Genomic DNA, 27,224 nt, shown 5'->3' with positions numbered 1-27,224 from the left:
GTTGCCGTTTCTAAATTATAATTCAGTTTGAATACCGGTAGTCAAAGGTTATACACCTAGTTGTGCTACAGGTGTACCAAGGAAAAGAATTCGGCAAGCGGCATAGAAAAGTGCAAAGCTGCCTAAGGATGGATGGAACAAAAGCCGAAGAGGAACCAGACCATGCTAAAGTGAAAATGAGGCCCGAGGACTCACGACCAAAAGCAGTAAAGGTCAACAGTCCAGCAAAAACGAAACCCAGCATTCAGTGTTTACATTAGTAGGGAGCAGGAAATGTGAGACGAATACAGAGGTCAGCCAAAGAGATGGAAGGAGACCGCCAGAGAACGAGCCAGCAGCGTAGAGGATATGATCGAGAAAACGTGAGTACCTGGATATATAAGAGGTTACGCCCCAGAAGTGGAAGAAGCAATCAAGACAACTCAAGGACATGAAGAATCAAATGATCTAAGTGATTACGCTTGAGAGATTAGAAGTACACACATCATTATGTTTTGGCATCCACTCAAACAATTTTTGAAAGAAGTAATATTTAACATGGGTAGGCATATTCTGAATACATTTAATAAAAGTAGCAACCATTACACTGAAAATAGGAAATTAACTGCACAACAGTTTCCTGAAATTCAGATCATAAGCTAGAAGGGATGAAGTCCGGCTGTAAACCAAATGAGTCAGTTCTTGGATTCTCAGATGCAGTGTTGCTTGGAACATTGTCATAGTGGTTAATGAGTCAACTTCATGGTTATTTTCCACAAATTTTCACACGGCCACTAAGAGTTGCATACTATTTGGCAGTGATGGTATACCTTGTACTAGTAATGTTGTAACATGACTTGTCTGACTAAATGTGGCAACCATTAGTTTGACAATTCTATGTCTTTGCTAACTTTTCTGGGTGTTGACTCATTTGAGAAGACTCTCTGTACCGGCTGCTGCTTGCTTACCAATAAAAGTATGCAAAATTTTCGTCACCTATTGCGATATCACACAGTGCATTGGACTGCCCTTGATGAAATCTTTCAAGCATTTTCACATATCAATCGACATGTCTTTTGCGCCATCATGCATTTAGGATGATGCATACGCAACAAATCTTCCAAACAGCCAGAACACGCAAAATCATTTGACTCATATTTAATACCCAGGGATGTACGAATTTTTGCATGTCACCAGCTAGCCCCCTTTAATCATATGGTATAATCCTTTCATATTTACCTGTACTGTCACAGTCAGAAGAAAACCATTATATTATCAGTCACCCAACTTTTGCTGTCTATGATGGAAGTCGCTAAATTAATTAAAAACAGCAACTCGACATGCAGCTTCTAACAAACAATCAAGTCTGAGTATTTTTCCTGTGGCAACAAGTATACTCAAGAATGATACACAAAATCATCACTTGGAAGTATTCTTGAGTATTGACATCTCAAAAGAACTTGTTTTATCCTAGGAGGAATGCAAACCAACAGTTCAATTTCATTGTATTATCATGGATTACTAGTCCATGCTTGCAATATAGCTGTACAAGATCAACCTGCTTCATTTCAAATTGCCAGGTCTGAAAACTTCTTATTTTACCTTCGTAATTAGGGATTATAACTGTAATGTTGAATGCAATTTTATCCCTATTGGCATGTCTTACCTCCATTTGTAATTCCTCTTTATTACAAAGGTGTTAACTTAATACATTTAACAATTAGTTTCTTTTTCGAAATTATGGGGCACAGTAGTGATATGTGCTTTAAGTGGGTCAATTATTTAATTACTATTTAACGTAATGTAATGAATGTATCATCTGACAGGTATCCCTCTGATTCAGGTTCGACACTGAATAAGTATTAAATTACCTTAAAACTTTAAATTAAGAATAACTCTGAACTAATAAGGTTCGAAATATAAGTATCTGCTTTATTTATGAACTGAAATTACTGGAAAAAATCACAATTCTGAAGCTTAAAATCAGAAATTCAGTCTGATTATTTTTGAAACAACAAATCAGTAAGTGAAGTTCATAGTTTCACGAGCATTACAACATAGTATCACAGAAGAAACAACTACTAAACAAATCTGTTCTGTAAAACAGTTTTTAAACTTAGCTTAAACATATGAAATTTTTAGGATTCTTAAATCTATTACAATGACTAGAAAATGGCAAAGAATGCTATTAAGTAACACTTTTACACAATAATAATTTAGGCAATATGAAAATACATAACACTAACAGAAGAGTTACAACTGGATGCTAATATTGAAAGCATTCTGTCTTCAAAATATTAAACAATCTTCTGAGCCATAAGTTGTTAAGTCGAGGGGGGAATTCTATAATAATTAAAATTAGTTTTACAACTACTACTTTTGTTCAAATCCTAAATTTAAAATTAATGATGAACTATATGGAAGCGAATCATCTTTACAGCTTAATGTGAGGCAAATAATTAATCAATTTAGCTTGTCAGAAAAGCATAACTCAGTCACCACATATTTAAAAACTATTGAAAAGAAAGTTTTTTTGGCATACAGAAGAAAATATTTTTACACATGTATACATACTCCTAGCACACAGTCCCAAATATGGAATGATATAACTTAAGAATGATATATTGTAAAAGATAAAACAGCAATGAATAACAAATGCCAAAGAATATCTTTTCACTTGAATGTATCATACATTTCTACAGGAATTATTTTCACTTGAATGTGGGCTCACATTCAAGTGAAAATAATTCCTGTAGAAATGTATGAATGTAAAATACATCTATTACTATTTATCATATTACAACTCTAAATCTATACTATGCTTTTAATTTACTAAGTGGTTAGATGTGTAGAAGATTTTTTTCAATATCATACAAAACGGCATTTACAAATGATGGTAAAGATAACCAGATATATGTCTTATAAATTCAAAGCTCATTAAATGACTAAGGTACGGTATATTCCAAAATTTTTTGTAACTCTATTTTCCCACCTATTCATCATAATAATCTAATTTTTCTTATGAGGAATGAAATTAGAAAGGCCTAATTATGAAATATCATCCAAGATGCTTCAAATTCAATGCAAGAAAAGAAAATTAAAAATTTATACAGCCTGGATGCTCACTGTAAAAAATAATAATGTGCCAATTAACACCTGAATTGTTATTTCCTTCTCTACAATTCTTTTATTATGCTTAATTTGCGGCTATATTCAGGTTATTATTTATATATAAATTTAGTTAATAAGTTTGTATCACCTTTTATATAATTGCAATATCAGAGAATTCCTCACCATATTCATGATAGCCATAAAAATGTACTGAGACTCAATAGGCTGTGGATGCTGCATTCCAGAATATCTAACTATCCAACTTAAATACTTATATTTTAGGATTCCGTACCAGAGATTATATCTAACAAAACATGATATTCATTAGAAACACAACTTCAAGTGCATTTGAAAAATTTCCTTTCTAATTATAAAAAAAAAAAAAATTAATAAATATTTCACTAACGTGTTTTCCATGTGTACTAAATATCAAAGAACAGTAAAGTGCAGATTTAACAAAAATTTTAGCATGAAATTAATTGCGATTTTTATTGAGAAAAATACAAAATATTTTCATAAACACACATTATTTTTAATTTTTAAAATTATTTTAGTTTGTTCCAAAATTAACCATTCTGAAGATGTGTTACTGTTTCCAATCTGCAAGTGATTCACTTAAAAAATTATGTTCTGGCTGAACCTGATAAATTAACAAAAAAAATTTCACATGCCAGCAATTTATAGAACTGCGGTTATCAAAGAGCCCGAGTTCGCACAGAATGCCAAAATAAATACCAAAAACTAAAGCAGACATGTGAAATATTAAAAACGAATGGCTTAATCTGTAAAAGAACAAGCTACACAAGATTTTATACTAGTGTTTACATTTTATACTAGTGTTACATTTATTTTCTGAATTATTTATTAACTGGTTTAATTTTAAATTTAGTGAAAATTGATAATTAAGTATTCTCTAATTAAAATTTTAATCCACTTTAAGTATTAAAACTGTTGTGTGCTTGATCAGGAATAGATACTGAATGTATATGAAGCAGCCAATTAAAATAAAGAGAAATGATATTGAGGAAAACCTATAGAACAACCACAACGCCAACAGCTTGGAAAGATGTCACAACGATTATGAAATGATTAACACATACATGTCAATCAGATACAGCTTAGGAAGCAGGCATTAAAAAGACAGATAGCTAACATGTGTCATCCAAGAAATCATAACATATGTGCACCAAGCAGGTAATGCAAACTGCACTCTGGTTTTTGATGGTAGAAATAACTGAAAAAAGGGAATTTCATAAAAAAAAAAAAAAAAATGACAAAAGCCTTTCCATTGTCAAATATTGTACTACAGCTCTTGCTCCTCATTTAAAGAGTCCACATATTAATTTTTATGTACAACAACTGCTTGGTCGTCTTTTTTTTTCACCATGCAATGCGATGCCTGCTTCACCTAGGACTATTTATGCACGCTCATTATTTCTGATATAACTGTGCCTGCTTCCCACCAATCATCATTTTGTTTGTTTTGTAAGTACAATTAATAATATAAAGTGAAGCTACATCTTTTAACACTAAAATCGCAAACTGTGCATTAGGAGGTGATGAAGAAACTGAACTCAGCAATACCTGTTGGGAATTTCAATGACAAATTTTTAAATATCCAATGTGCAAAATTTTGCAGGAGAAGCAGGACTAATATTTTCAATTGATTCAAAGCTCTACAGTAATGGATGCAATATTTTCACTAATGTGATACACATAGTTAGGAATTGAAAAACAGACATTTTTATATTTAGCATTATAAAAATGCGCATGAGCACTTTTACACGGAAGAATTTAAGGTAATAACATTAAGAGCGAAGAAAGGGGGAAACAGTATTTTTACTGCAATTTGTGAATTATAACTTTTTGGACATACATTTATATTGCATGACATATTTCTAATATTCTATTCTTATACATTTAATTCTGCATTTCTTCAAATAGCATACTAAACATTTTACATAAATATTATACAAATCCATGATTATAAGAAACTTTAAGTATATGTATATGTAGTCATAAATATACTGTAGTTTATATGTAGTCATAAATACCAAATGTGCAATTCACATTTTAATATCTAACATATTTCGAAAGTAAAAATAAATAGGTTATCCATGCCATGTGAATAGGTGATTGGAAAAAGGGTAAGACTCCAAAAATATAGCAAACTAAAGTAAGATAGCCATATGACCAATATTTGAACAACATATCCATACAGTACACCCCCCCCCCGAAAAAAAACTATCTTACTTCATATAAAAATGCAGTAGTCTTACGGTCATTGAGTGAAAAAAATAATGTTCAGGAAATATTACTTTTATGCCGCTCACTGCCTACAAATGTCAGCATCTTAAAATAGCTGTAAATCAGTTTATTTTACAATTCTGTCAAGTTAACGTAAGATTGAAAACTTATTATTATTTGCTTTCAAAAGTTATCTGCAAATTATCTAGTAAGTTCTAGTGATTGTTAAATAAATATTACATTTTAAGCTTTGCAAAACATCTAACAAATAACAGCATAACTTAGTTCCAAAGGCCCAGATGGTATAATGCTTAGGTAAGCCTGACTGCGATACCGAAGGGCCCGGGTTCGAATCCCGGAGAAGGCATGTCTGTAATTGTTCGTCCCTTCATAGGAGGCGATGGTGGCCCACCTATTAGGTGTCTCCATAATAAAGAGACCACCACATCTGGCCTTGTACAGATTAATGGACTGGGTTACACTGTAACTGTTCACAATCTACCATTGGAGGGGGAAAAAAAGTTCCAAAGGCTGGTGGCCATGACATATTAAGATGACTTCCAGGGATGTTGCAAAAAAAATAGTCATTTAGCATTGGAAGATACAGGCAACTCACACATGCAAGATATGAAAGGCTATTTATTTTAAGCCATATGAATTCAATGCTGGTTCGAACCATGGAATTTTCACTATGAAGGAACAAGATAATGTGGATCTTTTAAATTTAAAAACTGATAAAATTGCTATCAATTGCAAAAAGTTAGATGTTTTCAAAATAACATATTACATACCTGAAAAATACAGGACCTTCAATGATGTATTTCTTAGGAATTCCACAACAAATACAGAAACCAGTGATTCAAAAAGATTAAAAATTATGTAAACGTTATTTTTAAAATATTTTTTCTTCAAATAAAAATACAGTACCTTCATAAATGCCATATTTCGTTGAATTTAATGCCTGTTGTCCATTTTGGGTAGAAAAGGGATAATAAACTAGTTATCAAATAGATACAAGACATTCATACTTTGCTATTAAATGTCAAAATATACAATTGACCAAAACAAAAGTTTTTTTTCTAAATTTGATGATTTCACCGTAAAACAAATTTCTTTTGGTTTTCCAAAAACAAGTTTGATTAGAATGTTATCCTTTTTTCCAATCCCCTAGTCAATTTAGGGAACCAAATATATATTCAATGGTTTTTTGAAATGTAAATTATAACATTACCTTTATCACAAATAATGATACTTTATATTTATTCACAACAAGAACATGACCAAAACTTGGAAAACTTGACAGGGTAAAATTTTCTCAAACTTTAAAGCAAAAATTATTTACAAACTATTCTCTATAAGATATCAAGATATTTACAAAAATTTACAGAACAGGCAAGTCAAAAGAGTCAAGATATATGATTACAACATTCAAAATAATTTCTTTACAGCAAACAGAAGATTGGAACAACATAACAAAATATTAAATATGACAGCAACAAAATTACATTATACTTCACAAATGCATCGCCAAAAAAATTTAAAATATATGTTTACAGAATGTAAATAAATTGAAATACTACTTGTTATATACAAAAATCAAATGATTTCATTATGAAAAACCGATATAATAAGCAGTTTACCCCAAACCAATTTTTATTTATCATTTGTAACATAAAATGACAAAAAAGGGATCATTATGTTTCTCAGAAATTTGCACTAGTTGCACAAATTGCTGAAGATGTTACCTTAATCGCAAACTCTTAGATGTAAAACTACTGACATTAGTTATTCCACACATATGCACAGTATACATTCAATATTTTATGATAAAAAGTATTTCAAAATGGAAAATTACACCTATTAATAAAATACAGGTTAGAAAGATACTGGATTTATTCACATATATTTAACAGACCATTGCCTTAAAACCATTGCCATATGCCTTACAGCATAACCATATACTCACATATTTTAATTTCCCTCCTTTTAACCTTTTAATGGTCATGAATGAGCTCAGCTCACATTCCAGTTATGCACTGCAATTGGCACAAATGAATCAGCTTGCATTACAAATTTATGACTGACAGATATCACACATATTTGAGAAGAAGGAATTCCTTAATCTCACATCTGTGGAAGGGTTAAACAGTTATAGGTCACAGAAATTGCTATACAAAACACACAAATTTTAAATGCCATTTTTTTAACAGGAAGAGAAAAACTTACATACATGGCAAAATGCATAGGTTAATGTCTAGAATTTTCTGGAATATGATTTAAGAGCATATAAGTTTGTGAAGAGAATTTAAAACAACAAGCACTATTACGAGTATGCATTTTCAGCATCCTTACTTTCAGGAGATATCATCATAGCACTTGTATAATTAAAAGTATATTACAATTAATAACCCATGAAAAATAATGTAGTATTACAATTTATAACACATAACAACAGAAGCAATTAGCACCATACAATATGTACCTTGATACAGAAGTTCCTGCTTTACTTCTGTGTACACTATCATATGCATCACAAATAAAACACAATGGTAAAGACAAAAATTTTCTGGTAACTTACAGATGGCAGTCATGTAGATATTTTGTTTCTAAATAGTCTGACAGATTACTTTTTTGGTAGAGTAATATTGTTTATCCATGTTATAATTTTATTTAACAGTAAAAATTTTGTTTTGGTATATAATACATTTAATTTAAGATTTTTAAAAGCTTACTTATTATATTTATATGTGTATAGAGAAGGAGATAATTAAATATTGTCACTATTAGTAAATGCTTCAAATTATTATTCATTAGCAATTTTTCTTTTTTTAAGTGAAAAAAAAACCCTATCAACTGGCTCACATATTTCACATGCTTCTATTAACAAACGGTGAATTAGATAGCATTAAGCATTTGATAAAGGAACACACTCAAATTTGGCTTCACGGAATAGTAATACTGATTTTTCTCCTGTCAACAGTAATTCCTAGTTTGGCGCAGTTGGATTGCCTAACCTGGATTCCAGTGACACAGGTAAGGAGTTAAAACATGTAGCCAGAATCTCATTGCAAGTCAGATCATAAAACTTCCCCGACTATACATTGCATTATAACTCACGAATAACTGAAATTATGAGTACCAAATTAATAGATACAGAAGCATGACTTATGCCTTGGAAGATGGTTCTGTTAAAAGTGTGAAGTGTCTTCTTTAACAATCCCACTGTCACAGAAGCATGACTTAACTCTAGGAAGATGCTTCTGTTAAATGTATGAGGCGGGTCCGTTAAAAAGACAACCATGCTGTCTTACGTGCTTCTAGTAGTACACATATACCGAGCTATATACCTGATAACACAAAAATAGCTTTACTCTACAGACTTAACAACTAGTTTGTTTGCTATCCAAATCACTCTGCTTGTAGTATGCTTGAAATTCTCAGCAATCAAGGGTAGTGACAACTTTACTGGGAAACATGTAATTTAATATTTATGTGAAAGACAGTACTCCAGCTCGTACACTGCACTCTCAGAGTAAGGAAACATTGCAAACACAAAAGCAAGCAATGCTTCTTAACCTTTCTTTCCTCTCCATTCCGGCCTTCTCACCACGTAAAAATGTTCAAGTTTTATTTTTATTTTTATTTTTTTTAATTTTCAAGTGGAGCATTACAAATACTACGTTGAAAATATTTAGTTTCACAGTACAATACATAACTTATTGTTACAATTAACAAATAAATGAATATTTTTATTGGTTTTTCAACACTTAAATGATGCCAGTGTTTAACATTTTAGCCCTACTGGCCCAAGTGATGTCATGAATGTCATAGCGAGGCTTTGTATTGAGTCTTGCATCACAATCTGAGTATATCAATTCCTGCCTGAAACTAAATTTCCTCTGACTAAGGGTTTCTTGATTAGAACACTGGCTAAACAATGGAAATCTGTCATCGATGCTGGCAAACATTCAAACAGCTTGTTTACAAAAGGGCTGTATTATATTAAATGCCACAAAGTATGAGAACTATCTGCCAAATGGGAGGGATGTCTCAGAGGAGGATTCTACATAGAGCTGATTCATATCCATGTTACATATGGAAAAAACACAAAATCTTAGATACAGGTGTTTGTTGGGATTTGAAATAAAGGATCAACTACAGTGTTCAAAGATTTTTCTGATGGGCCACTGGTGCACTCTTTCTAAAGGATAATTATATGGCTTAGTTACTCCCTGGTTAGATGCTACAACTACCTAATGGTGATATCCAAATCTAGTTTAAACTAACATGGACCCATCCCCCTTATTTTACACATAGAGTCCTAAAGTTCTGAACTAGTAAAATAGTACACCCCTTAACTGTTCAAAACTGTTCTTTAAATCAATAACACATTAGTAATCTATAAAATATTACACTCTGTCCTAAATTATGCTGTGCTATTTGAATTTTTGCTTGTAAGACCAATATTAACAAATTCCAATTTCATAAAATACTAATAAACATAGTATGTTAATTACTAATAAACATAGTATGTTAAGAATCAACAAATTCTTGTTGAACAGGAAAGATTATAAGAGATCATAAATTTTTTTTAAAAAATCCTTCTCTAAACTAGCAATGAAATTTTCAATGATAAATTATTTGAAATTGAGAAAAGAAGCTTTACAATTTTTTGTTTATAATTCAGAAACTCAAAAATTGCAGACAATCCAGGATAATCTTATGTATATCAAACAATTTTTAACTTTTAAAGCATTTTTAAATTCATGCTTCAAACTAATTTTCTAAATTTCAAAAGAATCCTTTTACATTTTAATTTTAATCTTTATGTCTCCTGTTTATGTTTACATCCTAATAAGTTCATCTCACAGTCAGTCAGAATACCAATAACTTTTACAAACTGGAAGCTTGGACATAGCACCTACACTACAAAGTAACTTAAGACAACTAAACATCTCTGGATTATACAGCATCTAATATATGACAATACAGCATCTAATACATGACCTTGCAGAATCCTTAGAGGAACGTTGCAATTATAAGTACCAACTCTTGTTGATGACTCCAAACATGCATCAGTTACAAATGCATGCTATGAAACTTCAGCTTTAGTTTTAGGAACAATGAAGCCTACACTAAGAACAGTCAATTTGGCAGTTTTCCTTTTGTTTGCCTTACTCTCATGTTTGTACAACAGCAGTATTTTCTAGAATTTGTATTTTGTTTAACTTTGTGTAAATATAGTTGAAATTATTTATATGAATATTTGCTTTCTTGTTGAATGATTTTGTATCTTGCATGTCAACCTAACATTTTATGACTCATTTAGAACTATCATTCATATAAAAAAATAATACTGATGATACCTTTTAACTTGCTAAAGCTCACCTAATTTAATTTGCTTATATCTGTACAAGCATATCTATATATATGACATAATAAAAGCAAGGAAAAGACGGAGCACTCGTGATGCACAGTTATTCTATATATTGAAGTTAGTATTCTGATGAATGAGTGTATTATGCGGAAGTATTCTGATTGCGTCTTGCGTCGTAAGCTAATGTGTTGACTTTCTAAATAAAATTTGGCAGTCAAGGCGATTTTTAATTCCATTTTTATTTCCAATTGACATTATGTGGCCACAGATCACTGGGCATTTTAATTGTGCCTATTCAAGAAAATTTACACCATTGATATTATTGAAATAGGAAGCAGCGTAGCGAAATTGCGTCCAAGCACAGCACAGACAGAAGCTGAAGTGTGTAGTTATGAAAGAATGGGAAGAGAAAAGTTTTTGTTTACAATGGTAGTTTCAGTTCCTAATTATTACATCATCAGAGCTGCGCAGGCCATAGAAAATGATCTAGAAATGATGCAATCCAGAGAAGTTATTACGATTTTTAGAATAGTGGGGGAGAAGTAATGTTTTACCGTTAGATTAAATTATAATTTTGATTCACATATTTTTTATCTTACATATTCCCCTCCCTTCAAAGAGAAAAAGGTGTGGTGACACAAAAGCCATTTTAGAAAAAAGCTTTACAGAATTAGCGAAACAAGGGAAATGCAATAGTGGAAAAAATCATAAAATTCGATATAAATAATTTTTTAAAGTATAAAACCTTACAGATATCATTTTTAACAATAAATTCATTTCAAACACATCCATTAACATTACAAAATCGTAAAAATTAAAAAATTTTATAATGTAATTAAATTTTCATTTGAAATAATATACTACTATTATCGAAATTTTTAACTGAATTATTTTGTACAACCTGTAAATTGATTTAATAAGAGCAGAAGGAAAAATTCAGAGCAGTGTCAATGCATGCTTAGATCCATATTTAAGAAGAATTTTGATTGCGTAGTATGCCAATAATGTTAACTTGGTAATATCTAAAGAACTTGGCAGTCGAGGCAAATTTAATTCCATTTTTACTTGCAATTGATAATTTGTGGCCACAATCACTTGGCACTCTAGTTGTGCCTTTCCACAGAATATTTACATTTTTGATATTGTTGAAATAGAAAGCAAGACAGCAAAATTACATCTTAGCAAAGTAGAGAGCAAAACTGAAGTGCGTAGTTATGCAAGATGCAAGCAAGCAAAGAGACAAGTTTTAGTCTGCAATTTGATGACTGGCCAAGAGGCATCTGCATTAAGGGTCACGTAAGATTGCATGATTAATTTGAATGACGTAGTTTAGACTTAAGTGCTATTTTTAGGACAGATAGATGAAGTTCCCAAATGAAAAAGAAAATAAAAGAGGTTATAGTGAATTAAATTTAGAAGTTTGCTTTCATATTTTTTATCTAACCTATATATGTATAACACTGGTAAAATAAAACACTTGAAAATATTTAAATTTTATATACCTTGAAATATTTTCAATCTCAGGTTAATTCAAAACCTTAAATCTTTAGAAACTACTATTTTCAATATAACGAAGATGCACAGTGGTAGAATATACATAAAACAGGAAAACTAAGTCATATCATTTTAAAAATCAGTACTTCAAATAAATTTATGAGAGCTGAATTTGCCAAAATACTACAGATTAGTATTTTATTCGTATTACTGAGTAGATTTCATTGATATTATATGACAGTTAAACATTTAGTTAAAACAAATGCACTTAAATCTTGCCAGATTTACTAAAAATAATTCTCAAAGGCAAGATACTTTCAAAAAAAGCAATTCAGCACCAACTAAAAAATGGTGCTTTATTTGGAAATGTCTGAGTGAAGCTGTCATTAATGGCACGAATTCTCCCTCTGACTCCACTTTTACTTCTTTCAACAATGACAGCCGTCATTTGAACTAACTGAACTGGAGATTTCCCATCCTTTAAAGCTTGAGTCAGATTTAAAATCTAGAAAAGAAATTTTACATAACTAACTATTAGCATAAAAGAAAATTAAAAACATGATTTAAAAGTTTCTAGATAAAAGTAAACCAAAGCTAAAACAATATGAACATTACGAATTGGTCCTCCATTCACCACAAAAATCAGAGCTTAATGTTTCCATGTCTGATTCTAATTATTGGTGAACCTTATAGCATATCTTCTTAGTGTAGTTTGACATATATCGGCCAAACCATTAACATTTCACATCAAGGAATACAAATCTTATGTTAAAAAATCTGAAGTAAATCTATGATAACTAATCATAATTCGGCACTTACTCAAAATTTTGACTTCAGTTTTGCGAAAATTATCCACAAAACCTTTCAAATGATGAAATAGATTTTCTTAAAGCTTTTCAGTTTCACACAAGCCAAAACCATGGATTTTGTTCTTAAAGAAAATTCCTCTACCTAGGCTGAACATTTAGTATGCAATATCAGTGCACACTTATAAAACTCAGTAAAGGAAGGCATGGGTTCACCAGCAAAACCAATTTCTAGACAAATTCTTCCACTGCCTTAGTTGAACTATGGAATGAACAACTATGAAAGGTTCGTCCAGGATGAAGAAAATTTAAAAAAAATTGAAAATCTGAAAAGTGGAAACATATTCCTCCTCAACTGAATCTAATAGACCTACTCTGTCGAAGATGCTCCAAGAAATCCTTGAAAGCTTCCAGATAGTGGAAGAGTGCAGCTTAGCTAAAAGAAGAGGAGAAATGGCCAAATAGTGACAGTAATTCAAAGATGACCAAGAAGTTTATTAAAAGAAAAGGGCAATTTCCTTGGCTGTCACACCTGTGATTAGTTCTCTGGAAAAATTTTCTTAATATAATAAGACAGAATAATAGTGAGGGTCTTTTGATTTGCAAGAAAAGTTTTTACACAAGAAATTACACAAAAGTTAATTACACAAGAAAAGTTTCAAATATAATGCAAATTTATTTACTGGTTGAAAAGCCAAAGACTAGTAAGCAATTAATAAACATAGGTCAAAGAAATTAACTTTGACAGTTATGAGAAACTGAAAAAAAAAGTAGTTACCTGGAAAATATGATGATGGTGAAAATTTTAAAATGTCTTCCCTGTAACCCAGTAATCACGGACTTGGGAAACTCCTAACTGATGAAGAGCATCAATGCATGTGTCTTGCACCACATGCACTTTTGTCCAATGAGAAAAATTACAGGAATTTTAGAGAAGGAAAAAACTGAAGAATAAAAGTAACAAATGTATGGAATGCTGATACTATACTAGTAATAACATTAATACTCCTATCGCAACCATGCCAGAAAAATAAGAGCCATAGGCACAACTGCAGATGTTGCAGGATGTCTGATTTTAAAGGATAAAAAAATTTTTGGATCTTGTTTACATGGTTCTACTATATGCAGAAGTCTGCCCCTGAAGCTAATAATTTCATTACCTATAAATGGATTTCTACTTGAGTTTTAAAGGTTTCTTACATCCTTTGAACATTGTAGTTGGACACCAGAACAGTGGGGTCATGTACTCTTTACAGATGAGACTCGATTTAACACCCAGAACAATTCCCAAAGGGCAATGATATGGCAAGAGCCAGGGACATGCTATCTGGCACTAAACATTGTCAAAAGAGAGCATTACAGAGCAGAAGGCTTACTTGTATGGGCTGGGATAGTAATGAATGGCAGCACCACCGGCCTCTACGTGATTCCGTCACAGCCATCTGATATTGCAACAAAATTCTACACTCTCCAGTGCATCCTTTTATCACTGTAATGGGTACCAACACAATATTTATGGATGATAACACCCATCCGCATAGAGCTTGAGTGGTGCACAGCTATCCAGGGAGTGAAACCACTTCACATCTGTCATGGCCTGTTGTATCACTGAACCTGAACCCCATAGAGTATGTGTGGGACATATTTAGATGATGGACAGCAGGTCGCAGTGTGCTTCTAGGCACCCTCTACAAGCTCAGACATGCATTAATAGAGGGATGGACACTATTGCCACAACAAATGATCAACGACACTATTGCCAGCTTACCTTGCCGTTATCAAGCATGCATTTCATCTAGAGGGTATCATACCTGTTATTAGTGTGATGTTTTCATTGCACATTCTTCCGACCCATTTGTTCTTTTGTAATGTGATGGTTGTAATACATGAGTTTTTGTATGCGTTTGCTTTATTGTTACATGGCCTAGTAATGCCACAACAAACTCTTGGATCAATTTCACACATATCCGTTAAATAGTTTTTCTTTTATTCTGTATTTTGCTTTTGTTACTTATTTGTTGAGTGTATAAAATCAGAATTTTTACTGTTTCGGCTCTATACCGAGGAAAGCTTGTTGCTACGATATTCAGATTTGAAATTATTGAACAATGCAGCTTACTATTTTTATTCTAGACAGAGGGTCAGTCATTTTATTTTGGATTCTTTCCCTACACGTGCTACACTAAAACACTGACTGGTTTTAGCACTTGTAAGCTAAAAGAAGGAATTGCAAAGGGATTTGCTTGTATTATAATGTGAAAAGCTTTTTATCCGAGTGAAGGCTAATGCACTAATTCGAATCAATAATTTTTCTCTCTTTTTAACTTGCATGCATATCTCTGGAAGGTATAGGAGCACAAAATTTCAAATATTTTTTGAAAGAGTAATTAAATGTTTAACTTGAATGAAAAGTTCCTTTTACATGCCATGTCTTACAGCTAAAAGCTGAAAAATTTTTAAATTCATTAAAAATAATGTTAAATACACATTACTAGTTGTTGGATACAAATGAAAATGTAATGGCCAAAAGATAACGGGCACAAAAGCACATTAAAAAAATTTATTGAACCTATTATCTTAAATAATGCATTTCTGTAGAAATGTAGCTGTATTTTAAAATAAAACTATTGTTTGTTGAAAGTGAATTCCATTTAAGGGACCAAAGGGCCTCATGAGGATCACAAGCCACAGTTAACCTTTTTACATGCCAGTGTTCCTTTTTTGAAACATCATGTTTAATATTTCTTAAAAAATAAACTATCATATCTGTCAGTTTTAAAAAATTACCATTTATTATAGAAGGTAGATTGATTTCTTGACACAAAATTTATTTTTTAAATATGAATATTTCAGCAAAGGAAAATTTGTAAAAATCAGCCTTTTTTTACAATTTTTACAGGACTTGAGGAAAAAAAAATTCTATAAAATTCCTAAAAATTAAAACCCACACCAAAATTTCCCCAGCGTACTTGCAAAGGAAAAGTTTAACGAGTTAATAAAAGAAATTCAAATAATAAAGAGAAATATTTCCTTAAGATTGTGTAAAAATGCAATGTTCTAAAAAAAGGAACATTGGCATATAATGATATACAAAATCAGTGATATCACATGTATATTTTTCTTTATTGAATTTAAATACATGCAGTGCTCATATCTTATAAACATTCCCTTTTTGAGAGGTATTAATGACGTGTCATTTATTTCTAAAGAAAGGATGGGATCGAGGACTGCAAAATTTGAGCAAAATTGATATTGAAGCTCTCAGGAAGATTTGCATATCCCATTTGTTAGCACTACAATGCCCAGAAATAAATTTCGTATGTTAAAAAAGTGTTTCCATATTGTTGATAATAGTAAACTGGAACCAGGTGATAACTTAGGGAAAATCTCTCCCTTTTATAAAGAGAGTGGAAAAAAAATTTCGTCAATTTGGATTTTTCTATGAAAATCTGAGTGAATCCAAGGTTCTGTATTATGAACATCATTCTACTAAGATGTTCATACGTGAAAAACCAATTCGCTTTGGTTTCAAAGTTTGGATGCTCTGCTCAGCAAATGGAATCTACAGTGGAAAAAGTCGAAAAATGAAAATTTGCTCCTTAGATCAAAAGTTATCTCCGAACTATTATCTTTTATTGACAATCCAGACAAACACAAAGTATTTTTCCATAACTTTTTTACATTGCACAGTCTGCTGAAAGATTTATCAAAGAAACGATTTAAGGCAAATTGGTACAGTACAAGATTCTAGAATGGAACAATGTTCTCTTAAAACAGCAAAAGAAATGTTGAAATTTCAACATGGAGAATTTGATTACTGATGCGATGCAGAAGTTTATGTGTGCCGTTGGAACGATAGTTCTGCTGTAACTATTGCATTCAATTTTCATCACTCATGAATCATAGGAACAGGAAAAAGATATGTCTGAACTCACCAAAAAAAAAAAAAAAAAAAAAAGTGTTAATGTTTCCCAACCATACATTATAAAATTATATAATGAAGGAATGAGTGGAGCAGACCTGTTGGACTAACTTTTTGGAAGTTATCGACCAAAATTTTGCAAAAAAAAATGGTACTGGAACTTATTTATCAATGTACTGAATATAGTTGTGGCTGCTGGGTGGATCTTACACATTGATTTACACAAAAATACTACATTAGAAATGACTCATGTGAATTTTAGAAGAAAAATTACTTTGAATTTGCTTTGAGCAAAACCTAAAATTCATGTTATACCTGGACCAAGTGCCCATCAGTCAACGTTTGCTAGAAACTTGCATCAAGATATGTTTGCAAGATACTTACATCATCACAAGAACATAGTGTAGTGAAAAAAAAAAAAAAAAAAAAAACTACAGACATGTGTTTTAAATGCAAAAAAAGGCTCCATGTACACTGCTTCTCACAATAACAAGAACTTTGAGAAACTGCTAAAAAGGCTTACAAAAAATTAGTGTTTAGAATGTTTTATATTTTTTGCCCAACTGGTTGAAATCCCACCTGCCTTCTAAAGGATAAAATATTTATTTCTTATTGTTAAGGTATTTTACATTTTTTAAATTGCATTTATTCATATTATGCGTATTGTTAGTTAAGCTTGTATAAGTCTAAAATTGTTTTTATTGTTTCTGCATACTTTTTTGCATTGCATTTTTGCATTTTATAAAATATTACTGGAATAAAAAATTATGTAAATTTTTAATGAGTTTTTCTTAAATTTTAGTAATTTCACATCAAATTGTTCAGTAAACCATTATTACAGGATAAAATTTTAAAAGATTCATCATACAACACTTTGTTTTCATGAACAAAAAAAAAAAAAAAAAACAGCGTTACATGCCATTGTTCCAAAAATGGAACATTCATGAAATCATAGACAAAAATTTTTATGGCATTTTTTTTTGTTTGGTCTTTATGGATGTATTCTCTAATGTGAATTTGATGAATTAGTTATGTCTTTTATTCCTGGATCATACTGCAGCATGTAAAAGGTTAAGGCACCTTACAGCCACATGTTGCTCATAAGGCCCAGTTCAGCCCTGCCTGTTATATAAAAATACTACCGACAGATATACTAGTTATGTAATATACTATGACTATGCATATATTTATACAGACATACATAAACTATACACATAAAAATGAACAAGCTCTCTATATTTTTAATAAAAAGACAAAGTACTACTAATACCGTGAAGTATACGATCAATTTTACTGATAGACACAATAAAGTGCATCCAAGAAGTATCACCATCCACACATCCATTGCAAAGAACTATTCTAAAGAATTACTAATCTAATCTGATTCCACTAAGGTGTTTCATACATACATCAAAGTTATTCTTGAAAAATATTCAACTTTCTATCTGGTTTAATAGAGATGCAAAAACACAATTTATAACTTATATTATTACATATAAAGGAGGGTCATAAGTGACCTAAATGGCTTACTCATTTATATGCCTATGGTTTTAAATGATATGTAACTAACTTACTTGCCCCCTCATGACAGACATTTGCTTTTCAAAAACATTGCGGTCAAATCCTCTATCAGCCTAAGGGGGAAATATATAATATTTAATATAATTTAGAAAACTAAAAACTTTAATAAAAAAAACCTCACACCAGAATATAGCCATGACAAAAAATATATCATTAAAAAGTTTTATACATCAGAAATCTGGAAGTGTTCGATAATAAAAGCTCTTAGAGTACTAATTACACAGCAATGCTAAATAATTCAACACTTTAAGTGATATTTCATTCTGATATTTTTTCAATATCATGCATAATGTTTGCAAATTCATTAATAAACGGGTAAAATGTATTTTGTGATTCTTCATTTAGCTGACAAATTTCTTTTTCTGTATTTTACCATAAAGCCTCTTGTAATACACATCTTTTAAGAGTACATATTTGTTTTTAAATGGCAAAAATTATACACTTCCCTAGAGCAGTGTTTCCCAAAGTGTGATAGGCATATGAGAAGAGTTTAGTGGGGATATACACTGCACTGTGATTAGCAGTGCCTATTTCTACGTTCTCATGAGTCAGGTCAAGATAGTCTTGTGAGGCGTGAGATGGACCAATGTGACACGGCTGGAATATACTTTACTTTGTTACCGAGACAACTTACTTCATTAAGAGTTAGTGGCTTCTCCAGGCATCTGTGTATTTTTAGCTTTTGTGTGATTTTTCTTACAGGAAATGTTTGTTATCTGCTTTAATAAGTCCCACTGATTTTAATTATTTTTATAAAATATAATTTTTATCCCTAACATAGGCTATGGATCACTGGTTTAAATCTGGAACTACTACACCGAAAGAAAGCAATGATTATAGTAGCAATCAGCTAACAGGAAATAATGAAATAAAGAGGAATCAACTTCAATTCTGAAAGAATCTATCAAGAAAAAAGCAACGAAAACTTGCTAGTACGACAAAGAATATCTTAAATTTGGGTTCTTATGGACTGGAGATGAAAATGAGCCTATTCCACTTTGCATCATTTGTTTTAAAATCTAACAAATGAAAGCATGAAACCATCTAACTTAAAGTGCCATTTTGAGACAAACCATAATCAGTACAAAGATAAACCCATAGATTTTTTAAAAAAATAAACTTGAGGATTTAAATTAGTCTCGAAAAGTCACGCCGGGTTTGACAGGAGGTGACAATAAAAAAATATTAGAAACTTTGTATTGCACATTGCTTTTAATTGCAAAATGTAGCGCAGTGGAAACCATTGGTGAAATTTTAATCAAGCTTGCAGCCAAGATAATGGCACAAGTACTGACAGGAGATAGAATGAAACAAATTTTTGACTGTATTTCTCTCTCAAATAATACAGTTCATCAATGAATGATTGATATGCCTAATAATGTGAAACAGATGTTATTATCTGATATTTCTCAAAGTCATTTTTATGCATTGCAAGTCAGTGAGTCCACTGATACTGCAAATATTATTGCGTTTGTTAGATACAAAAAAAAAAAAAAAAAAAAAAAAATCATGTAATTCATGATGACTTTTTCATTTTTCCAGCCTTTATTAGGTCACACTTCAGGAGAACATGTCTCTAATGTTATGAATAAATTTATACAAGAGAACAATATTGAATGGAATATATGTATTGGAATGAGCACAGATGGAGCAAAACGTATCATCAGAATTAATAAAGGACTTGTTGCAAGAATTCAAAATGTTGCCCTATATGTTACATCCACACATTGTTGCACACACAGAGAGGCTTTGACAACACGTAAGATGTTCACTGATCTACAGCAAGTTCTGGATGAAAGCATGAAAATCATTAACTACATTAAAAACCGGCCATTGAATGCAAAACTTTTTTTGCAAATATGTGAAGAAATGGGAAGTAGTCATACCCTATAAGAAATTTTATGCGGAAATATATTTTAATCGCCAAAGAAGGCAGAAATCTTTCATGATGTATACTTCTTGTTCTTGGATCTGGCAGTGCCAGTTGAATGCATGTTAGACTTGAATAAACTTGGCAGTTTTGAAACCTGATTAGTAATGATCTTTTACCTTGGTGATTTGTGTGATCTGAATTAGTGTCTCTTGAACCAGGATAACTTGAATTCTTGACGGTTATTATAATATTTTATATTTTTGGTACCCAACAGTTGCGCACGAACAGTTTTTTGATTTAGAACACAGTGTTTTGTCGTGTTAATGAAAAATTATTCCTCGGCATCGAACGTGGCAAGATAAACATTCAGAATACTTGTGAATGCTTTTCACCAGTAAAGTGAGTTACTAAATTAAGATTAAACCATTTGAAGACTACACAGGTAAGTGAATAAGATTACTTTTGTTGTTATTATGGCAGACAATATTGTTAAATTGAAAGCTACTAGGAAAAACTATGAGACCAGTTATTTCTTAAAAAATAAATGTTGTAGAACCTGAAATTAAAAAAGACATTTGGGATAAGAATATGGTAGAAGAAAATGTGTTTTTACTTACTTCTAAACAGTGTGTGTTGAGATAAATTAATGAAAAAATACTTGCTTTAAGTGCAGTATCTGGGTTTGCACTATCTCATGAAAATTATAATGCTTCTATAAGTTTAATTAAAGAAAGATTTGGACGAACAGATTTGGTTGTATCTTCGCACATGAATAAACTCTTGAATCTTGAACTGGTTAGAAGTTCGTCCAATGTGAAAACACTAAGAATGCTTTACGATTCCTGTGAAATCAATATAAGAAGTTTAAATTCATTAGGTATTGTGTCAGAAGCTTATGGGACCCTTTTAGGACCTGTTATTTTAAAGCTTTTACCAGACGATGTGAATCTGGAGTTTAATAGAAAAAGAAACTTTAAACAGCAATATAGCCTAACAGAACTTCTTGAATTCATTAAATTGGAAGTTGAGAGTCGGGAAGCTTCTAATTTAATAATAAACTCAAATAAACGAGACACAAATTACGGTGTTAAGCAGAATAAAAATAATTACTTAAAAGGGGCAAGCGTTCCTACTGCCTCAGCGTTAGCCACAGTGACTAAGCCATATTGTTTCTATTGTAATCAAAATACACATGATGTAGGAAAATGTAAGAAAACAAATGAGCCCCCCCAAAAAAAAGCGATATTAAAAAACAATGATGTTGTTACAGTTGTTTTAAGAGAGGTCATGTATCTTCCAGATGTAAAATGAAACTTCAACCTTGTGAATTGTGCAATGGTTTAAATCATAAGTTATTTTGTAAAAATATTGTTCCTGAAGTAGAAGCAGATGGAAGTGTTCGATAATAAAAGCTCTTAGAGTACTAATTACACAGCAATGCTAAATAATTCAACACTTTAAGTGATATTTCATTCTGATATTTTTTCAATATCATGCATAATGTTCGCAAATTCATTAATAAACGGGTAAAATGTATTTTGTGATTCTTCATTTAGCTGACAAATTTCTTTTTCTGTATTTTACCATAAAGCCTCTTGTAATACACATCTTTTAAGAGTACATATTTGTTTTTAAATGGCAAAAATTATACACTTCCCTAGAGCAGTGTTTCAGATATTAAACAGAAAGTAGTAACAGTATCAGATTCTAAGCAGAATGTAGTTGCATCCCTGTCGTTTAACTCTGAGACTGTTTCTGAAACTGCTGATAAAGGTGTATATTTACAAACTTGCACTGTTAACGCTTCAGATACAGATAATACTAGAAGCCAAATAGTAAAAATCTTAATTGATGGTGGATCACAGAGGTCATTTATTAGATCTGATTTAGCTAAAGAACTAAAATTAAGGACTTTAAGGAAAGAAAGGTTATATATTTATTCTTTCAGGTATATCCAGGGTAGGCTAATGGAATATAATGTTGTTCAAATTACCCTGAAAAGTATACATTGCCCTAATGAATCAATCACTGTTGAAGCTCTTGTTACAGATACAATTTCTGAAGTGATCATAAAAATTCCCTCCAAAAACATTTTAGAAATATTAAAATCAGAAAATCTAAAATTAGCCAATAATGGTGAAGCAACTTAAATAAAAATATTGTTAGGATCCGATTCATGTTGGGAAGTGCAAACAGGCGAAAAGAAAAGAGTAATAAATTATTTGCGGTGTCTTCTATATTTGGTTGGTCCTTGGTTGGATCTTTGGAAGGTGATCAATCTAGTGCCTGTATTTTTACAACTGGTGCTTCTCACTGCTTCAAAGGATGATAATAATTCAGTTAATGACTGTTTGCGAAGGTTTTGGACCACTTGGGTATAGAGGAAAAGGAGAATCCTGTTGATAGATCAGTCATTGAGAAATTTGAAAAAGAACTGCATTTTACTAATGGTAGATATGTAGCTCGTTTGTTATGGAAATCACATCATGAAAACTTGGGTAATAATTTAGAAAATGCCAAGCGACGTCTAGTATCTTTGGTTAATAAACTAAAAAATGATGAATGGGTTAAGAAGAATTATGATAGAGCATAGTAAATGAATAGTTAAAAAATGAAATAATTGAAAAGTGCGAAATTGAAAGTTGTGACAGTAGTAAAATGACACATTCTCCAATAGTAAGAAAAAATGTATCAAAAACTAAAGTCCGTATCATGTTTGACGCATCTTTGAAGTGTCATGGGGTATCTCTGAACAACTGTTTGATGCCTGGCCCAAATTTGAATCCTTCTGTTTTGGACTTGATATTGCGGTTCAGACAATACAAACATACGTTCTCAGCAGACATTGAAAAGGCCTTTCTCCAGATTGGAATCTCTGAAATTGATAGAGATGTATTACACTTTTATACTTTGATAATAATTACAATTTGAAATATTACAGAATGACTCGTGTTCCTTTCGGTGTGTCATGTAGCCCTTTCATTCTGGCATGCACTATAAAAAAGCATATAAAGAAAATAGAATTAGAAAATCAAGATATTTTTTAGATGTTGAACTGTTCGATCTACGTAGATGATGTTTTCTTTGGTGCAGATTCTGTGGAACAGGCTTTTAAGTTAAGTACTATAGCCTATTGCGTACTTAAAGATGCCGGAATGAATTTACGTTAGTTTAATACAAATTCAGAGAAACTGAAACTCAAAAAACTTTTGGATGATTGTGGAATAATTAAATCGGAAAATAAACTAAATAGCTCCTTAAAAGTATTAGGGCTTAACTGCTGTACGAGTAAAGATGTAATTTCCTTGAATATAGATACTTGTGCGAAACATTAAATAGTTGTAGAAAAACCACAAAAAGAAATATATTAAAGGTGACTGCTACTATTTTCGATCCAGTAGGTTTTTTGCCGCCATTTGTATTACATGCAAAATCGATAATGCAAAACTTTTGTCAGTTGGGTTTAGAATTTGACGACGAAATTCCAATTGATTGTAAGCAGTTGTGGTCCGAGTGGAGCAATGAAATTGAAAAATTAAAGAAATTTGAAATTTCTTGAGAATATTTCCCCAGCAAATCGAAATCAAAATAAAGACATCGAACTTCATTTATTTTGTGATGCATCTATTAAAGTGTACGGTTCAGTTGCATATTTTAGATCGGTTGAAGAAGGGCAGGTAGCATTCATTATGGCAAAATCTAGAACTGCACAAATAAAACAAAAACTCACACTTCCAAGGTTAGAGTTGCTAGAAGCATTAACATTGGCAAAACTCGTTAAAAATTTAAAAAAGAGCTGTTTTCAGTTCACGAAGAAAATATCTATCTGTGGACTGATAGTATGATAGTGGTTCACTGGATTCATAGTGTTCCTGAACAATGGCAAATGCTTGTAAAAAATCCAGTATCTGAAATATAATCATTAACTTGCCCAAATAACTGGAGACATTGTAATGGGAAGTCCAATCCAGCGGACATTTTATCTCGAGGATGTTCAGCCGAATATTTGTTGTCTTCAAGATTATGGGAGTCTGGGCCAAACTGGTTAGTTGAATCAGTGAGTGCTTGGCCTAGTAAATTTATCATGACAACAGAGTTTTCTGATGCTGAATTAGAGCAGAAAAAGTGTATAAATGATACAACAATACTACCGTCTATTGCAGAAAAATCTAATTCTCTGTTGAATCTTGAAAATTATAGTAAATTAATAAGAGCTATTAGAGTGACTGCATGGATATTTAGATTTATTCACAATCTGAAAAATAAAACTGACAAGAAAACAGGACCCTTGATAGCAGAAGAACTCTTTGCCGCAGAATTATATTTGATAAAAGAAGTTCAATATGAACATTTTTCTGATGAATTTAATAGTTTAAAGTCTGGACAGTTGATTTCAAAAAACTCAAACATTTATGAACTAAATCCTTTTCTAAGTGAGGAAAGAGTTTTGTTAGTAGGGGGAAGACTACAAAAATCAACTTTTTAGTTTTCATGAAAAGCATCCTATAATTATTCGTTCAAAAGCTCATTTTACAGATCTTCTAGTACGTGATGCACATGAACGAGTTCTTCATACAGGTGTAACTAGTACTCTCATGTTCTTCCGTGAAAAATACTGGATAATTATATCCAGACAAAATGTGAAATGTGTTATAAGAAACTGTGTACTGTGTCAGCGTTATAACTCCCGACCGATGCGACAAGTCATAGCACCATTACCTCTATCTAAATTTAGAGTGCTAAGCGTATTAATATTGTGTGATTGTATTTTTTTCCTGAAAATGTAATCTTAATGCTACTAATGCTGTATCTATTTTATTTAATTGCTATTTAAAGTATTGTATATTTAATATTTAAAGAAATGTATACATTAGAAAATTTTAAGGTTGTAGAAATGTAAGTGTATTTAAAATTTAATTCTGAAGGAAACAAAGACAGGTTTTTTTGTAATATTTCTAGTATTTTAGTTAGATTTTGAAATGTTATTTGTTTAATATTATCTTGAGTTATATAAATTCTTGATTTAAATCCTGATGCTTGAACAGGAATGTTATGACAATAATTCTTGATGAATGAAAATTTACTTGATATTATTGAAACATATGGTAAGTTTTACATGTTCTTGATGTTTATGTGACAATTCTTGATTACAAAAACTTGAATTTGTATTGAAATGCATAATGATTCTTGAAAATAATTCTTGAAAATGTTCATGTGTCACTGATAATCTTGATTGTTCTGAACTACTGTTCAGCCAGGCCCAGTGTGTAAGAAGTTTTATTTGGAAATATATTTTAATCGCCAAAGATGGCATAAATCTTTCATGATGTATACTTCTTGTTCTTGGATCTTGCAGTGCCAGTTGAATGTGTGTTAGACTTGAATAAACTTGGCAGTTTTGAAACCTGATTAGTAATGATCTTTTACCTCGGTGATTTGTGTGATTTGACTTAGTGTTTCTTGAACCAGGATAACTTGAATTCTTGACAGTTATTATAATATTTTATATACCCAGCTTCTTTTTCATACCTGCGTTCGTTGGCTATCTCGAGAAAAAATTCTAAATTGATTATTTGAACTTGCACATGAACTTCAATGTTTTCTTAATGATAGATTTGAGTTGAGAAATTGTTCACATGACTGGAAATGGTTTTGTAAACTAGCATTCTTAGCAGATACATTCTCTGTTTTAAATTGCCTCAACTTATCATTACAAGACAAAGAAATTTCATTGTTTCATGTTCAAGATAAAATGAGTGCTGCCATTGCAAAACTAAATTTATGGCAAAACAAAATTGGTAATGAAGAAGTTGTCTCATTTCCCTCTCTTTACTAGCTTATACCAAGTTCAACTGCTAAAACTGATACTCTGAAATGCATAACACAGCATTTGGAGAGTTTGCAAGTGGGCTTGAGAAACTATTTCCTTGATTTAAGCAAAAATATTGAATAGATAAGATATCCGTTTAACATTAACACAACATCCATGCCATAAGATTTGTGACATGCGGAAGAAGAGAAACAGTTGAAATTGGCTTCAGACGAATTCTTGAAAAATAGACATAAGGAGTGTACTTTAACAACATTCTGGTTATAAATGCAACATGTGTATATGGTTTTAACAGTCAAAGTTCTGAAATACATTTTCCTTTTTCCAACTTCATATTTATGTGAAGTTGCTTTTTTACAATTTGTAGACAGAGAATTAAAAAAGAACAGAGTTTTGAATGTGGATTCCCATCTCTTATTAAAATTAACAATCAGGGAACCAAATTATGATGATCTGTCATCTCAGCACAAACTTTTCTTCCTTCTCATTAATCCAAATAAATGTTATTTATAACATACATTTTATTATGAATCATTGTATTTCTCTTTTCTTATTATTTTGTGTATGTCACAAAAAAGAATAAATAAATATATTTTGATTATTATTAAAATACATCCATTTTTTTATGAGCAGTACTCAGCTTTAAGAAAATTATAGAAGGGGTATACATGTCAAATGTTCGGGTTTGGTTTGGTTTGGTTTGGTTTATTTCATTATGGAAAAGCACACTAGGACTATCTGCCTAAGGGGAGGGATGCCTTTGTGGAGGACGTATACACGTTACACATGGGGAAAACTACGGAAACACACATGCAGCTAGCCTGTTCGCGGGATTTGAACCTCGGACCGAACTACCAGTGTTCAGCAACTTTACCGCACTTTGGGAAACACTGCCCTAGAGTTTTGATCTTAAATATTAGATAAGATACATTTCTTTTTAAAGGGTTTCCTGACTATAATCATAAGATACTGCCAATATAAAAATAATATTTTAGTAATGATGA

The 27,224-nt window shown here is 31.4% G+C and overlaps 1 protein-coding gene across 1 annotated transcript in view; it reads right to left on the bottom strand.

Annotated features, from left to right (window-relative positions):
- Positions 1-1,885: 1,885 nt before the first annotated feature.
- LOC118197631 (phosphatidylinositol 4-kinase type 2-beta-like) overlaps positions 1,886-27,224 on the bottom strand; it is an 83,523-nt gene continuing 58,184 nt past the window's right edge. Inside the window, exons 8-9 of the mRNA XM_035369167.2 lie at positions 18,511-18,570; positions 1,886-12,713 (exon numbers count right to left, since the gene is read on the bottom strand). Of these exons, the coding sequence (XP_035225058.1) occupies positions 12,540-12,713; positions 18,511-18,570 (234 nt within the window). The 3' untranslated portion in view covers positions 1,886-12,539. The remainder of the gene's footprint in view (positions 12,714-18,510; positions 18,571-27,224) is intronic.

Source organism: Stegodyphus dumicola, chromosome X2 (genome assembly GCF_044657685.1).
Source record: "Stegodyphus dumicola isolate Sdum_Otavi_A_Nest chromosome X2, ASM4465768v1".
NCBI lineage: Eukaryota > Metazoa > Arthropoda > Arachnida > Araneae > Eresidae > Stegodyphus > Stegodyphus dumicola.
The sequence above is the reverse complement of the archived record's forward strand: the minus strand, read 5'-3'. Positions and strand labels throughout refer to the sequence as shown.